We start from the raw sequence: 17,486 nt of genomic DNA on the forward strand, positions 1-17,486 counted from the left end.
TTCTTTGTCCTGTGTTTATTTGAACTTTGCATGTACAAAAAGACAATCATGGTGGAGATCTAAACTGTCAACCAAAATGACAAATATCAAGATGATGAAATAGCATAGATAATACAGTATAGATTTGATTAAAATACATATTTATGACATAATCTAACCCTCGGAAGCTAATGAGTTCAGCTTACATTTATTCTATTATTAATCTATTATGAATCAAATATTTGTAATTGTTTATATGGTAAACTATAAGTTATCTCTATGAACACAATTATTAATTTAGCACCTTTGGAAGGGGTCTCCAGTGTCGGAGCTGTGTAAGAGTCAGGTATAGCACAACGAGGGTAAGTATATATAGAGAAGGTATTGCACCGTTTTAATCATAACCTGGAGGGTTTTAATTTTTTTGTCGTTAAAACTTTAGAAAAAGAAATTACTGTTGGTAGGTGTTAATCTTGAGGAAAACACACCTGTTATTCACACATACTGCAGAGGACTAGTGTACAAAAAGTATGATGTTTTATTCTTTAATAAATACAAAATAATGAACCCCTAATAATATTATCACACAATTGTTATTCGTTACTTATTGGTATATTTTAAGCAGTATTTATGTACAATATGCTGGTTTTGCTTTCATGTACTAAAGTCCTTTAAAGTCTTAACTTATTATTCAATTATTCACATTAAAGCAAGCACCTTGGCAGGTGGATGACTTTGAGTACCTGGCATCAACTGTGCTGGTAAGAAATGAAGAATGTGTTAAAGAAGTGAAGAAAAGAATGCAGGCAGGGTGGAGTGGGTGGAGAAGAGTGGCAGGAGAGATTTGCAGAGGTGGCAAAAGTACACACATCCTTCACTCAAGTAGAAGTGCAGATGCTCATGTTTTAAAAGACTTAAAGTAGTTTAAGTTTAAGTAGTGACTATACTTTTTTACTCAAGATAAAGTAAAGAAATTCGGGCTCTGACATCATGATAATATTAGAGCTGTCAATGTCACGCAACTTAATTAATACTTTTTTAATACTCTAATCAACATGGGCATGGACAAATAAAATTTAATTCGATTTGAAATATTGATGCTTTATGCAAATGTACGTTTATTATTAGTGAAGCCATACTCAACATAGAGCATGAAGCTAAAATATTCTTGTAAATGTTTTAAAGTAAATATGGTGTTTTAAAATACGTAAATCATCAGGACACCAACATTTGCTGTTTTCACACGGATGTTAAATGTGGTGATACCGAAGACAATGTACCTCTTCTAACATTCATACAGATTACATAATCAGAGAATATTTCTTCTTGATGTAAATTGGTTCATTTAGACATTTTAAGCTTTTTATTTGTATATTTATGATGTCTGTGAGGCAAATATTAACTGAGATTCAGGTTGTTTTATTTGTCTGTGAAGAGAGATGACAGAGACGGCAGAGAGCGCCCCCTGTCGGTTTCCTTTAATTTACAAAAGTACAGAATTTTGTTGTTATAAGTGTGTAGAAATAAAAAGTAGACCCTTTACGGATTTGAATGATGTATTGCACTTATCTGTACGTTCAAGAAAGCCAGAGTAATTTAAGTTCATTTCGGCGTTACGAGAAAAAAATGCCACAACCCCAGAGGGTTATTTGTGTGAAACATGGCGGATTATGGTGCTGAATTGAGGGGAAAAAATAGGAGAATGCTGTAGATGGAGCTGCCAGTAAGGAGGAAAAGAGCAAGGCCAAAGAGGTTTATGGATGTGGTGAGGGAAGACATGCAGGTAGTTGTGTTGAAAGAGGCAGATGTAGAGGACGCTTTGGCGACCCCTAGTGGGAACAGGCGAAAGAAGAAGAATATAATATTGTATAATATATTACATGTATAATATGACATTTGTTAAAGAAGAAAGATAATTAAGTATATTATAGTTTATTTAAAAATTTTACAGAAAAAGAAAGACAAAAAAACTATGTAATCGGAGTATTGGTATCGAGATTAACGATACTAGACTTGGTATCGGATCGAAAAGTAAAGAAGTAGTGTTTTGTCTTGCTCCTATACCGGGATATGTACGGTAATACAGCTACATGGTGAAAGAGCTGCTTTGATGCGATGTGTATTTTGGGAATTGTAGTCTCTTAAGTCACTGCATGTGTTCAAACCTTGGCTCATAAAAACTACAACACCCAGAAAATACTTCTGCCTCAACCGGCTCCTGCGTTTACCAAATTACAGAAAGTTTGTCAAGAGGAATGAATGCAGCGCCAGTTAGCTAAGCGAAGAGACCAGTGAACTAGTGAGTAAAATAACAAGCTTGTATTTACAAACATGTATGTGTATAAACACGGTGAGGTCGTGTATGCTATCGTAAATAACGCAAGAAGGTGAAAACGCTCCGGGGAATAACTTCAGCTTTCTGATGAAATACGATGCCATGGTGTTGTAACTCTCATTTTCTCTCTTTGGCCTTTTTACAGATAATGTAATACGATTTCCCAACGTCTCGAATGTCTAAGTCTTTGCTAAAAGCACCCTAATGCCACTTAGCTCGCAGCCTGCCGGATTTTGTGTCGTTTACTGACATCCGCTGTCGCAAAGCGCACAGTGCTGTACCAGGTCTACCAGGGGTCGCTCATAAACGAGTCGACTCTTTGAGTCGGTTCATATTTCTAGCACATCCTGCTGACCAGTGTTTTCTTTGCACGCTTCTCTAATACCTCTGAGTGCATCAAGTGTACCTTATTAGCTTCTTCTTCTTTTCTTTCGGCTTCTCCCATCAGGGGTCGCCACAGCGGATCATCCATCTCCATACCCCCCTGTCCTCTACATCTGCCTCTTTCAGCCCAACCACCTGCATGTCTTCCCTCAACACATCCATAAACCTCCTCCTTGGCCTTCCTCTTTTCCTCCTTCCTGGTAGCTCCATCCTCATCATTCTCCTACCGATATACCCCATGTCCCTCCTCTGCACATGTCCAAACCATCTCAATCTCGCCTCCCTCACCTTGTCTCCAAAACGTCCTTCATGTGCTGTTCCTCTAATAAACTGATTTCTAATCCTGTCCGTCCTCATCACTTCTAACAAAAACCTCAACATCTTCAGCTCTGCTACCTCCAGCTTCACCTCCTGTCCTGTCTACTCAATGCCACCGTCTCTAAATCACCTTATTAGCAGTTAGTTAAAAACAATTAACAAGAGCTGCAGTTTTGGAGATGCTCTGACCCAGTCGTCTATACATCACAATTTGGTCCTTTTCAAACTCACTTAAATCCTTACGCTTAGACCATTTTTCCTTCTTCTAACATCATCTTTGAGGACAAAATGTTCACTTGCTGTCTAATATATCCACCCACTAATAGGTACCATGATGAAGAGATAATCAGTGTTACTCACTTCACTGGTCATAATGTTATAACGTCATAATGTTATGACTGGTCGGTGTATAGTCAGTGGCGGGACAAGCTTCATTGGTTCAACAAGTCTCCTTTCACTGCAGCCACAGCTGCACCGCTCGCATACATCATCTTTAGCAGAAGAGTCAATATTAACCACCTGCAAACAAATCAGTTTCTTCTCCTCAGACATTGTGGAATGAAAAAACAGCTATTAAATCCACATAAATGGATTTAAGCTTGTGCAGTTTGCTACAGATGTGGGTTGCGAGCTCTGACCAGTGCGCTCTCTGACCATCCAATCAAGGGACGTGAAAATGCCCATGTGACCGCATGCCTTCTAGGGGGCCTTTGAGTAACTAAGTTGCAATCTGATTGGTTAAAGTAACAGCTTCAAGCAACATAGAGTTTTAGCTAAACTGTGCTGTTGACTCTGCTGAATTTATGGCAGATTATTTTGGCATGTGATGGCTGAAATCTGACTGGATAGAAAATTCAACCTATACAGAGACTATTTTCTCTTACGCACTCTTCTTTTACGCACTTTTCTCTTGCGCACTTAGAGAAACGATATGAAATGGAAAGAATACACTTATGAGAATAATTTAATACATATTCATGGGCAAATATATATTAAAATGTAAGTCATTCTGATATTCATTCTGATAAAGTTTAGGCCAGAAATAATGATATATATATATTATTATGAGGCTTTACCAGCTTCATGTATCTCTTTATAGGTCACTGAATAACTCTATTAGACATTGAACTACAATAAATTGGATTGTTTCTCATTGCACTAGAAGTTTCGCTGAGACCTTAAAAAAAAAAAAAAAAAAGCATCAGTTAAGCAGATGGCAGAGTAAATTTTTTTCAATTAAACAAATTTTAAATATTATGAAATTGTAAATGAAAGAAAACATGGCAATTTGAATTTAATGTTTGATATAATTAAATCAATAAATAAAAGTGAAAAATAACAAAATAAATTTTTCGGCCAATGGACCTCAGTATAGTTTGATTTTGGGCCTTTCATGGGAAAATGTTTGATCATCTCTGAACAAGAGCTTCAAACAAGCACAGCTTAGATTTTATTGTTTAGACTTGTTCACTTCAGTTTGATTTGTATAGTGCCTTTAACAATGGACATTGTCCCAAAGCAGATTTACAGAGATAGAGCAAGTGGTGACTTTGTCAGGAAACTTCCAGAGATGGAATGATGAAGAATCCCTGAGAGGAACCAGACTCAAAAGGAACCTATCCTCATCTGGGTGTCAGTGAATGTAAATTCATTATAGTTGAATCATTTTTGAAGTGTGCTCTACAATGATAGTCCCAAAATGCAGAATTGATTTGGTTAGTTAAGTAAGATTTTGTTAAGCTTTGAATAGCCAAAGAGTTTCCTTAAGTTTCATAAAAAAAAAGAGTCAAAAGTGCTGTCTCTTTTAAATACTCGGATTTACTTAATAATGAGCGCATTCTTTCACTCACATTACAATAATGCTTCATCCTGATCATGGAATGTTCTGGATCTAGGACACCATGTACACACACATTCTGAGTGGAAACCAATGTAGATATATGCACAACACATAGACAGTCACAGCCCTGAGTTCAAAAGAGATCCCAGAGATCGAACCCAGGACCTTGGAGCTGTGATGCAGCCACTTTAATTGTTAATTATAACACTGATAGCATTTTATTTAGAAGCAGCAATCATGATTCCCAGGACATTGTGCGGTTACTTCAAGGACGCATAAGCATGTACATCATGTAAAATGAAATTAAGGAAAAGGTCAAATGAATGAAAGAAGAAAAACGCTAAAGGGGAAAAGAATAACCAGGGAATGCATGCTTTTGTGTGAGATAAAATACAGTGAACTAAAATGTAAAAAATCTGTGACAGGATCAAATCATTGAGTCATCAGGTTCATGTAAGAGCATGGTGGAAAACATGGGTTTGTTGTGTTTTCAAGGAGGAAGCATGAGCTTGGAGAGGAGAAAGGTTCCATAGTTTTTGGTAGTCAAGATGTTTATAATAATGATCACTGTTGTAGTTACTTATATCGATACAGCTATTCCTCTACTTACGATGGAGATACGTTACAACGACCGCATCATAAGTAAAAAATATCACAAGTCGAAGATGGTGCTATGACTGTGACAGTCTTTCCTGCTTCATGCTGATTTATGATTTTCATTTTCTGCTCTAAACTGATGGCTTTCCGCTTCTCTTTTTCACTACCAGCAGAAGACATACTTGAGCGCTTGGAAGACATGCTTTTATCATGCTAGCGAGAGCGGGGCATCTCACAGGGTGAGAGATACGCTCATCCCAGCTGCGCATCCATCGTATCGTACATCATACGCCACTGCCTGTTGCACGGAATGTTGAATATTTTTACATTTTTGTTGTAGCGCTATTGTCATCGTAAGACTGAAAAGTAAAACCATTGTAACTCAGGGACCATCTGTATTTTCATTATATACCGTATTTTCCAGACTATAAGCCGCTACTTTTTTCCCACGCTTTGAACCCCACGGCTTAAACAATGAAGCGGCTAATTTATGGATTTTTCCTGGGTTTTTCCCAGTTTCACAAACTTCAAGCCAAAAAACTGAGCACCAAAACATTAGACCAATGAAATTGCTGACTGGGTTCAGGTGAACCAATGAAACTCTTTATAATAAATCAGATGCGCTCCCACTGAATCGGGCCGCACCACATCATAAATATGGATGATGTTCCTCTGACGTTTGACCTGCCGCTCACTCGGACTGTCAACAGGAAATGCGAATCATTTGTCACGCTGAAAACATGAAAAAACGCACTTCACCTGTGTTCTGAGCTGCACGGCATCGGGAGAAAAGCTTCACCGATGGTGATTTTTAAACACACGATGATGCCAAAAGAAAATCTCCAGAGAGAAATAGTTGTGAAAGGAAGGAGGAAGAAGGCAGTGAACAATGACTTTCTTGGTAGGCTACTGTTTAGATACAAGCCGTTACAGACACTGTCTTTCGTTAAAGCCTGTGAAAAGTTCATTAGTTTCAATGTAGACACCTAAAATAAACCAAAAATTGTCTAAAATTGTTTTCATGAACATGACAATGAGTTCAGTGCTTTTCACTGGATTTGAATCTATGTATCTTTGGGATGTGGTAGAACATGAAAATCATAGCATGAAAGTATACCTAAAAAAAAAATGTGCATTCGTGTGACATTATCAACATGGACCAGAATATTTATCCAGATTTTAGATAGTCCATGTTTTGCTTTGACCCTTTACTGTGGTCAGCTGTTTCTTCAATTGCATCACTATTTTTTTTTTCCTTGTCATTAATAAACTACAGCACAACAACATTTTCAGTAATGCTTTAATCAATTTCTATAATAAGTAAAATCATTGATGCTAAGTGAGATGTATTAGTTGGGTGATCCCACACTATTTGTAGATGTTTCTTGTCTGCTATCATTTCAATCCTGGAAAAAGATTAAATGAAATTTCTTTCCATCATTAAGAAGAATACGGGTAGCTCACTGGTTAAGATGTTGGACATTTGATCAGAAAGTTGTGCGTTAAAACCCATCAGCACTAAGCTTCCACTGCTGGGCCCTTGAGCAAGGCCCTTAATCCTCAACTGCTCAGTTGTATTATTGAGAAAATGAAAAGGAGCTCTGAATAAAGACATTTGTCGAGTGCTGTAAATGTTAATGTCAGGTGTGATCAAAGCTCTGATGGCTAGGTTCTATTTAGGAACCCAGAAAAGTAAAATAAAGGGTCATGCAAGTCACTTTTCATATTTCTGTTCTTCTTGTATACAATAATCAGGCATATGGCATTATAACATTCTGGTGAAGTTCATAACACTGGTTATTTCTTCATCATGGCACCTGTTAGTGAGTGGGATAATATTCGACATCAAGTGAACATTTAGTACTCAAAGTTGACATTTTGGAAGCAGGAAAAATTAGTGAGTTTGACAAAAGCCAAATTGTGATGTCTAGACAACTGGGTCAGAGCATCTCCAAAACTGCAGCTCTTGTGGGATGTTCCTGGTCTGCAGTGGTCAGTATCTATCAAAAAGGGCTCCAAAGATGAAAGAGTGCTGAACCAGCGACAGGGTCATGTGCAGCCAAGGCGCATTGAACAATTTGCTTCAGTGTCGGTCATATTGACTGATATTGTCAACCATAAATGTTTTTACAGCAGCACCACCAGGAAACAAGTGGATAATGTAGCAAGGCAGGTTGAGGGAAATTAAAAGTACAAATGCAGCACTAAAAATTTACTCAAGTAAAAGTAAAGGTACACTGCTTTTAAACTACTTAATCCTGAGAAAAACTACTCCATTACATAAACAAGAGTATTTGCTGTTTTTTTTTTTCACTTTACACCACTGTTAACATTTGCATATTAATAGTTGAAAACCGTATTTCATTTTCGAAATGTGTTAGAAAAAGTGATCCTATGAAAAGACAGTGACAGATATTCTTTTTCTCTCTCTCTCTCTCTTTCTCTCTCTCTCCTCCTACCCCCTTTCTCCCTCTCATCAGGTACGACATCATGTTGGCCCGTGTGGGTGCTATGACGACAGCAGTTCTCAGCTCAGCATTGTTCTGGTCGCAGCAGAAAAACACAGATCCTGTACAGGCAAACTTGGATTTGACCAATACCCCTTGTTCCGACCAGTCTTCATCTCAATATGAGCTAAAACTTGTCCAGGTGTTGTTTAGACATGGTGCGAGAACACCGTTGAAGTCTATACCGGATGTTTTAGAGGTGAGAGTTTTTTTTAAAGCTTCTTGCTTCAGTTAACATCTTTTATGTTGGTCTTGGTTTGACTTTGTTGGTATGCTGGTCTTTTCAGGCACACTGGGTTCCTGAACTTCTGGAGATTCCAGATCACACCAAGATCGACTATGTTGTTACAGACTTGCATGGAGGCCCAAGACCATCTTCTCCTGTGGAGGATAGCTATAGAGCTAGAACACTGGTGGTCAGTATGACTTATGATCAGGTGTCCGCAAACTTTTGGCAATATAGTGTAAGCCACAGTCAAGAAGCAGATAATATTTATAGAAGGTTTTGTTTCGAGTCAAAATGTTTGATTTTTGGCAGATTGAATTAATAATAAACACCCCTCCCCTTTTTTTACTCTACATAGCAGTTCTGCATTATGCTTTTATTGAGAGATTTTTTTGTTAAGGTAATTATAATAAAGAGCATTTGAGAATAACAGAGTGAAATTAAAGGTTTAAAAATGCCAGGGTTTGAAATCTGAAGCAAAATAATGAATTAATAGCTCTGTCATTACTTTTTTACATTTACATTCAATGCATTTGGCAGATGCCTTTATCCAGAGCAAATTACAAATGAGCAGTTGGAGGGTTAAAGGCCTTGCTTGAGGACCCAGCATTGATCATGACCTTCCGAGTCAAGGTCCAATGCCTTAACCACTGAGCTGCCACCTCCCTATATATTACTTATCCCATAAAGAATGGAAAGGGCTTTTTTCACTGAAAAAGTCAAGCTACATTGTAAAATTAGAAATAAAACTGAATATATAACTGCCCAATTACTGTCGACATGCCATTTTTTTAGTTAATGGCATTGACTTCAGATTCCCTGTTCTGTAGGGAGGTACCTATCCAGGACAGCTCACCACACTGGGCATGCAACAGCTGTATGATCTAGGACTAAGGCTGAGAAGCAGGTACATTCAGGACATGGCCTTCCTTAGTTCAAGTTTCAGCAATAAAGAAGTTTAGTAAGTTCATCTTTAATTCCCTTCTACTTGTATGAAATCGGTTTGTTTGATCAACACCGTTTGCAGCTGATCAGATTTTTGAGTGTGAGTTTGTTCATCCGCAGCATTCGTTCAACCAACATTGTCCGCACCATCGAATCAGCCAAGTGTCTGGTTGCAGGGTTGTTTCAGCAGCAACAGACAGGTAAAGTGTAAGTGTGTGTTGTGTTTGTGTGGATGAGTCGGGGATAAATCAGAGAGTTTATTATACCCCGATATTGTTTCTCTTTCCAGACACTGTGCCCATTTTAACAGAAGTAGCAGAGAAGGAGATCTTATACCCAAACTACCATGGATGCAAACTTCTCAAGCTGATCAGTGGGTGAGATATTTGCATTACATTTAATTGCATTACTGAAGATCTGTGGGAGTTTTTCCTTGCCACAGTCGCCACGGCTTGCTCATCAGGGATAAATGCACACCATTCACCTTAACTGTTGATTTCTGTAAAGCTGCTTTGAGACAATGTCTGTTGTGAAAAGCGCTATACAAATAAACTTGACTTGACTTGACTTGACTGTGAAAAATTTCTAAAGTTGATATTCAGTCGATTAACTGTAATATTATCCTATATAGGTCATATTAATTTCATTTACAAATATTCAATTCAATTTCAATTCATTTTTATTTGTATAGCGCTTTTAACAATGAACATTGTCTCAAAGCAGCTTTACACAGATAATGTGGTGATTAAACATAAATATGTTCTTTGTAAGTATGTTTGTCCCTGATGAGCAACTGTGGCAAGGAAAAACTCCCCGAGATGGCATAAGGAAGAAACCTTGAGAGGAACCAGACTCAGAGGAACCCATCCTCATCTGGGTTGCACCAAATGACCATTTGAAGCAGATATACAATGTTGTGGGGTACAGTGATGATGATCAGAAGCAAACTGCACTCCCGAGTCAGTGCAGCAGACCGCCGACACCAACTACAGTCAATCCGTCCTCAAAGCACCCGTTCTACTCCGAATTAAGAGACCGTCCGAGCTGCACAGAAGTGTGAAGATCCAAGGAGGAGAGGGGCAGGAACACTGGTCACTGGAGCCTCAGGAGCATGTTTAACTCGACCGAAAGAGAGAGAGAGAGAGAGAGAGAGAGAGAGAGAGGGTGGCGGGAAGAAGGATATGGATTATTAAGTGTAACTATTGGTGTACGAAAGTTAATGTCACTGTGCAGTTTGGACTCCGGCAAGACTCGCTATGGCAGCATAACTAAAAGGGAGAACCAGAAGGTAACACAGACATGAGGGATCTCTGGGATGAGGCGACCCACCACACCACCGTCAACAAACCTGAGTGAGCGTGTGAATGTGAGGGGCGACAGCATACAAATATACCAGTTCACCAAACACTCTATATCCATGTTCCTCAGATCTGTGCCTTTACCTAAGAAATCTACTGATAAAAGGCTTGACTAAATAAATACGTTTTCAACCTCGACTTGAACACTGAGACTGTGTCCGAGTCCCGAACACTGATTGGAAGGCTGTTCCATAACTGTGGGGCTTTATAAGAGATATGGTATTTGGCAGATGCCCTTATCCAGAGCGACTTACATTTATCTTATTTATACCACTGAGCAGCTATGGGGTTAAGGGCCTTGCTCAGGGGCCCAGGAGTGGCAGCATGGTGCTGAGATTTGAAGTCCAATGCCTTAATTTGCTTTAATACTGAAGCGGTTTTAGGCAAAGTTGCTAAACGCAATCAGACTGACGTCACTGTGAGTCCATTTGAAGGAAAAAGCATTTTTAATGTTTTGTAATTATTGTTTGAATTTGATTATGTTGACAGCTGATATAAAGTTTCACATAATATTTAAATATGACCTGCAGCCATTTTAGGTATATATTAGATTTTCATGATTATATGATCATGTCTTTATAATATTTATGTATTGCTAAAGATATCAACTAATACTATCCGAATAATGAAAAATCCATTGTAACGTTTCGTAAAGCATGAAGTACATATGAAACCAGACACTACAAAAGACCATCTTTAATGCCAACACATGCTGCAACAAACACATTGACATCTACAAGCATAATGATTCCATTAAGTTCACATAGTCCTGTGACTCACCAGACTCTAAATGACTCATCTGTATTAAATTAATCTGCAGGTCGAATCAGAATGATGTAATTATTTGTCTTGGATCAGGTTAACAGTTTTACTGTCTGAACTTAGTTGCATTTCGCAGCATTCAAATTGCTTGTGGTGTTTTCTGGCCTGCAGATCTCGTTGGGCCGAATCGTCCACGTTGCCTGACATCGCTTCTGATCTCCAGAGCCTTCAGAGCGTGTTGGGTGTCGGGCCTCATCAGCGTCTCGATTTCATCCAAATAAGAGATGACATGGTGGCCAGAGAGGTTGGAGCACACTGTTTTGCACACTTATACTTTTTACAGGCCACAGAGGCTTATTATAATAAAACTTGTAAATGTAAAATCAGTGTAGCAATTCTTTTTATTTGTATCTAGTGCCAGCATGGAAACACAACAAAACTTTTTACATGCACAACCACATACAGTACAACATGCAGTGGAATGCATCACTGTATGTGGACATGTACTAAATCCAATACTTGACTGATAACATGTGTTTTGACCATATCACAGCTTTTCTGGCATGTCTAGACTGAGAAATTCTCTCAAGCATCAAGCCAGAAACGTTTATTTTGTTTCTCCTTTTAGGCTCACAGCCTCCCGTGTCCTGCAGCGCTCGATAGCTGGAGAACTAAAGTGGAGGAGAGAGCTGTGGATATGATCTGGCACATTTATGAGCCCAGTAACAGGTGAGCTACTCTAGGGGGCATCTTTCAGCAAGCCATGTGGCTTATGACACCCCCCCATCACCACACACACACACACACACACACACACACACACACACACACACACACACACACACACACACCCTGCATTTAGACACTAAGTAGATACAGAGTCGGGTGTCTGAAAGCATAGGTGGAAGAAGTGCACTACTAAAAGTAGAAATCTTCTGAAGAATTAAAAAGTTTTACATTTCACATTTGAGTGAAAGTAGTTTGTTTAAAATGGTTTACATAAGTTTTAAAGGGAAATGTGCCGATCTATAAGAACAATATTTTATTAAATGATGCAATTCAGCGTTCAAATCGTCTGCACATCATCTCCTTTGAAGGAGAGATTTTCTATTGTTAGAGACACACAGTGATATCTATACTCCACACAAACTCTCGGTAGAACTGTGGAGTAAAATGTAAGCTTACACATCAAAATGGAGTGAAGTTAAATTTTCCACAAACTAAACTAATACTCTGATAAACTACTGTGCCTGTGAAAAGTTTGGAGACACATAATCTTTTTTAAACATGCATGTTTCTTTCATTTGTATGCAACAAACAAGGTAAAAGGCAAAAACACACAAGCACTGGACCGATGGAGTCCAAATTTGACATTCCTGGCTCTAACAGGAGAAAAGACAGAGAAAAGGAGAAATGACTGCCTCACACCTACAGTCAAACATAGAGGTGAAAGCTTAATGGATTGGTTTTAGAGCAGGGAAGGAGATTTATTCCCAGGTGAAAGAAATACTAAACCAACATGGCTACCATTTCATATTTCAACATCATTTTATCAGGACTGCAGCAAATTAGAAACATCTTAGTCCTATATATCCTATTAAACTACTCAGTTAACTGGATTAGAAGATTAAAAAGAATTCTCCAGCTAGCAACGCACACCTTTGACAAGTTTTACAAGAGGCATAGCATTTCAGCTGAATGTTAGGAGAAACAAACTCTGAATTCCAAGATTGTGTAAAGCTTGTGTTTATGCTAAGGGAGGATTTTTCGATGAAAATAAAGTGTTGCATTTGTACATTTATCTATTTGTTTGGTCCAAGTAAATCTTCATACCGTTAAATGACCTAGTTTGTTTCATATAAACAAAAGGAACATGCATGTGTCTCTAATAAATCATAAAAGACTACCGGTAGGTGTTTAAAAACCTTTGACAGGGACTGTACATACTTAAAAAATGTTCTTAAATACAATTACAAAGTGAAATACTTCCTTATTATCCACAAAGGTCATAAAACAATGGGAGTTAACCCTCATACATGTACTTTATATATTTTTTTGACATTTGCAGGTTTAAAATGGCAATAAAAGTTCAATAAGTATGTGGAAATACTGTATTGCTATTGCATTTGGTATTGCATTTGCATTATCCTATATTGTATTTGGTATACTTTCTTGTTCCAATGGGAGTTAGCAGGAAGCTACATACTAAGAAATGAAAACATCATGTTTTTTAATTGTGTCATTTTGTTTGTGTTCAGGGAGAATATACAGCTGTGTGTGGGTCCTATACTTCATACTCTTCTCACTAACATGGAGACCAAGGTTCGGGGTCATGCCTCAGATCCAGACAGGTGAGCATTTTGATTCTCCTGAATACTTGAAAGCATGCACAGGGTTTATATTTTAAAACAGGAGTCACATATTGGAAAATAAATCACATCCAGAACAACAATTTTCTTAAGTAGTTTTTTCGCGTTTCTGTACTTTACTCAGGAATTTCCGTTTGGGGAAACTTTAAGTCAAGTCAAGTTTATTTCTATAGCGCTTTTCACAACAGACGTTGTCTCAAAGCAGCTTTACAGAATTTAACAGTTAAGATGAATGATGTGTGTTTATCCCTGATGAGCAGCCGTGGTGACTGTGGCAAGGAAAAACTCCCTTAGATGTTATGAGGAAGAAACCTTGAGAGGAACCAGACTCAAAAGGGGAACCCATCCTCATTTGGGTGACATCAAGAGTGTGATCATAAATCTTTTAACAATACAGAACACTGGAGAATAAGAACTAACATGAGCACTGGAGTGTAAGATTATGAGTAATGTCCTTTCTACAGTCTTATACAGTCTTATACTTTATGGTTATAAAACTAGGAGCTACTAAGCAACTCATAAAACAGCTCAACATATGCGATCATCGCAGATCCAACACCAGCTTCTCCATGTCAGAGCATTTAAACACTCAAGGAGGTCCAGTGTCCAAATTCTACATGAGGTGGGATCTAATTGGCGCTGGTACGTCTCTAGATGGTTCCTATAAACCTTCCCTTTCACTCTTGCAGATACTCTTTTATCACAGTGTACCATTACACCACTACTGTATATTTATTTATTGTACCCATTCAGTCAGTTTCACACTGCAAACATCAGTGACAGCTTTAATAACCTTAGCGGAGTAAATAATGGCTAACACTAAAAAAAGAGAAATTAAAAGATGTTTTTAAAGATTCTTAAAATGCTCACTGGTCACCGAATGTCATAGTAGAGACTGTACCAATGTGTAACGAATCAAAATCTTAAAGAACTTTGAAATACTGCAGTAAATACTTCCTTTATTATTATTTTTATCTACTCACTCATAAATATTCTTTGATACACTGAATGGACAAGTATTGGGACATCTGCCATTTTTCCAGCCATATGTGCTTCTTCAACAAACTGTTATCATAAAGCTGAAGGCACACTGGTGTATAGTGTGTTTTTGGTATGCAGTAGCATTACAATTGCCCTTCACTTGAACTAGGAGACCCAAACCTGTTCCAGCATGACAATGCCCCTGTGCACAAAGCCAGCTCCATGAAGTTGAAGGTGTACGTGTTTGAGTGGAAGAGCTTGAGTGGCCTGCTATAGAGCTCTGAACGCAACCCTATTGAACAATTGGAACACTGACTGCACCCCAGGCCTCCTCATCCCACACCAGTACCTGACTTTACTAACACCCTTGTGGCTGAATGAGAAACATTTTTTTCCAGAAGAGTCGAGGGTATTATAACAGAAAATGGAGACTTAATGTGGAATGAATCTTATAATCAGTTGTCCATAAACTTTTGTCCATATAGAGATTAGGGGTCACCAAAGCTCAGCATAGCTCCACTTACCAGTGAGCTGCATTTATTTTTTTTGTTGCTATTTTTTTTTTTAATCACACTTGCATTGGTGTGAATTTGAAAATTATAATAATTAAAATATAGATGACTAGATATAGATGAATATCATTAATTATTAATAATAACATATAATTAAAGGTAAATTGAGCAAATTTGTTATTTCAGAACTTGTGTGTTATTTTAGAAGTGTGTATTAAACTGATAGCCCTTCACATTAATCGGTACCCAAGAAGTATCTCTCAGTTTCAAAAGGTTGGTGACCCCTGATATAGAGCATGTTTCGTTGAGACCTATACAGTTTTTATAAGCATGTGTATTTGTGTTTGTGGTAAAAGGAAGCTGTTTCTGTACTCGGTGCACGACACGACGCTGATGCCGTGCTTGATGGCGCTGGGCGTGTTCGATATGAGATGGCCTCCATATGCTGCTGATATCACACTTGAGCTGTACCAACATCGACACAACAAGCAGCACTATGTCAAAATATCGTACATCGGCCAGGTACGAATTGTAATATGCCTTGAAAGGCCCTTATACTGTGTATAACGCATTGCTTCTAATTCTAAATTTGTTGTTATGTGCCTTGTAGGATCAGAAAATCCCCAGCTGTAGTGATGTCTACTGTCCACTCGGAGAGTTTAAGCAAGCCATGTCTGTGTACGCTTTGCCTGAGAAAAGCTACCACACCCTCTGCAACCGCAGAGAAGATGTACCCAACCACTGAGTTAACACTACCTCATGCATTTAAACACACACACACACACACACACACACACATATAGTGATGAGGCTCAACACATGTCGCTTCTGCTTCGTTTAAGTTTACACACATTGATGCAAGAACTTTAGTCTGAAGAACTTTCACTTGTTTTATAATTTCTAATGGTATCACTATTTAAATTGTAGTTTAGGGCACTCTCTCTTAGGAAGCTCAGCACTTACAAATCGTTTGGTCAAACAAATAAAAACTACATTCTGTACTTATTTGAAGTAATGTTTAAATAGATTGGGTTCTTACCACAACATCAGTCACCAAAACACAATGAATTTTGGAAAGATATTATGAAAGAAATCTGAAACCAGATTTCAGAATAAGGCTTTAGTAAAGATTACTACTACAAGGGACTCATCACATGACAAAGAGACACAAGACCCCGAATAGTGAAACTTATTTATTTGTTATAATCAGCAGTCTGTCCCTCAGGGGATTTGCAGCCTCCATGAGTGTGTGTGTGTTTATTCCTTTTTCTCTGGGGAGTTTTACTGCACTGTTTACTGAATATCTGTGATGTGACATATTTTATAGATAATTTCAGCCTTAAGTGGTTATCAGTTTGTTTTTTTGTGGCTTTATTTCATCTTTGCATCTGTCATAAGAATGTGTTCTTTTAGAATATTAAAAGTACAAACAATTAAATGGTCGTGTTAAATAAAGGCTAAATTATTTACAGAGAAAAGGTTTTCTACATTTTACACTCAAACCATGCACAAAAAAAAGGAATAACAGACATGAAGCACACTCAGTTTCAGCTGTAATATTCATGAGCTCAGGCGTTTCTTTTCCGACCTCTGTAATCAACAAAGCATTTCTGGCCTACAAAACTGAAACCTCATTGGACGATTTTTTTTCTTCTTCACACCATTATGTTATGTTTCTGCTGTTACAGCGAGCAGCAGTTTTAAAAAAAAATACTCACACTTGCTTCCCCCTTTCTGTTAATTTTATGTTGAAACTCGAAGCTTGTGACCTGTATGTTAGTGATTCAATAGGGTGTGCTGCTGCTACATGATCAGCTGTTTGGTTTATTGTATGAATGAGCAGGTGTACAGGTGCAGGACACAAATTCAGACAGACTCAATTACACTACATGACCAAAGGATGTGAACACCCAGAGTTTCACTCCTTCATTGCTGTTGTAAGCTATGTTTTGAAATAAAGGTTAAATTAAATTTTCTTCCATTCCATTCTCTAAAAGAGCGTTAGTGCAACATCCACATTCCAAAGGTGTTGAGACCAGGACCCTGAGGAGGACACTCGTGTTCTTTTACACCAGAGTTGGAAAACCATGGAGCTCACTTTTTGAACAGGAGCAGTGTTATGTTGGAACAGGTTCCAATGAAGAACAATATAGCATATTGATACATTTTAGACAATTGTCTGCTTCTAACCTTGTGGGAAATGTCTTGAGAAGAACCATATTACTTCATTAGCTACTTCACCTACAGTATAATTCTTGTACACGTTTTTGTTTTGCATGCTTTTTTCCTCACACATTTCAATGTTTCAGTATCGGAATATTAGTGCTGGTTGTATTGCCAATCCAGATCTCACAAAAGAGCAAAAGCAGCAAA

The 17,486-nt window shown here is 38.0% G+C and overlaps 1 protein-coding gene across 1 annotated transcript; it reads left to right on the forward strand.

Annotated features, from left to right (window-relative positions):
• Nucleotides 1-2,118: 2,118 nt before the first annotated feature.
• On the forward strand, nt 2,119-16,591 carry acp6 (acid phosphatase 6, lysophosphatidic). The gene is made up of 11 exons (XM_046845490.1): nt 2,119-2,278; nt 7,934-8,159; nt 8,248-8,376; nt 9,017-9,147; nt 9,252-9,331; nt 9,421-9,508; nt 11,423-11,555; nt 11,880-11,980; nt 13,510-13,602; nt 15,470-15,635; nt 15,724-16,591. Exons 2-11 carry the CDS (start codon nt 7,944-7,946, stop codon nt 15,856-15,858), a joined length of 1,272 nt encoding a protein of 423 aa, XP_046701446.1. The 5' UTR covers nt 2,119-2,278; nt 7,934-7,943; the 3' UTR covers nt 15,859-16,591.
• Nucleotides 16,592-17,486: the final 895 nt, after the last annotated feature.

The sequence above is a fragment of the Silurus meridionalis genome, chromosome 3 (genome assembly GCF_014805685.1).
Source record: "Silurus meridionalis isolate SWU-2019-XX chromosome 3, ASM1480568v1, whole genome shotgun sequence".
Taxonomy (NCBI): domain Eukaryota; kingdom Metazoa; phylum Chordata; class Actinopteri; order Siluriformes; family Siluridae; genus Silurus; species Silurus meridionalis.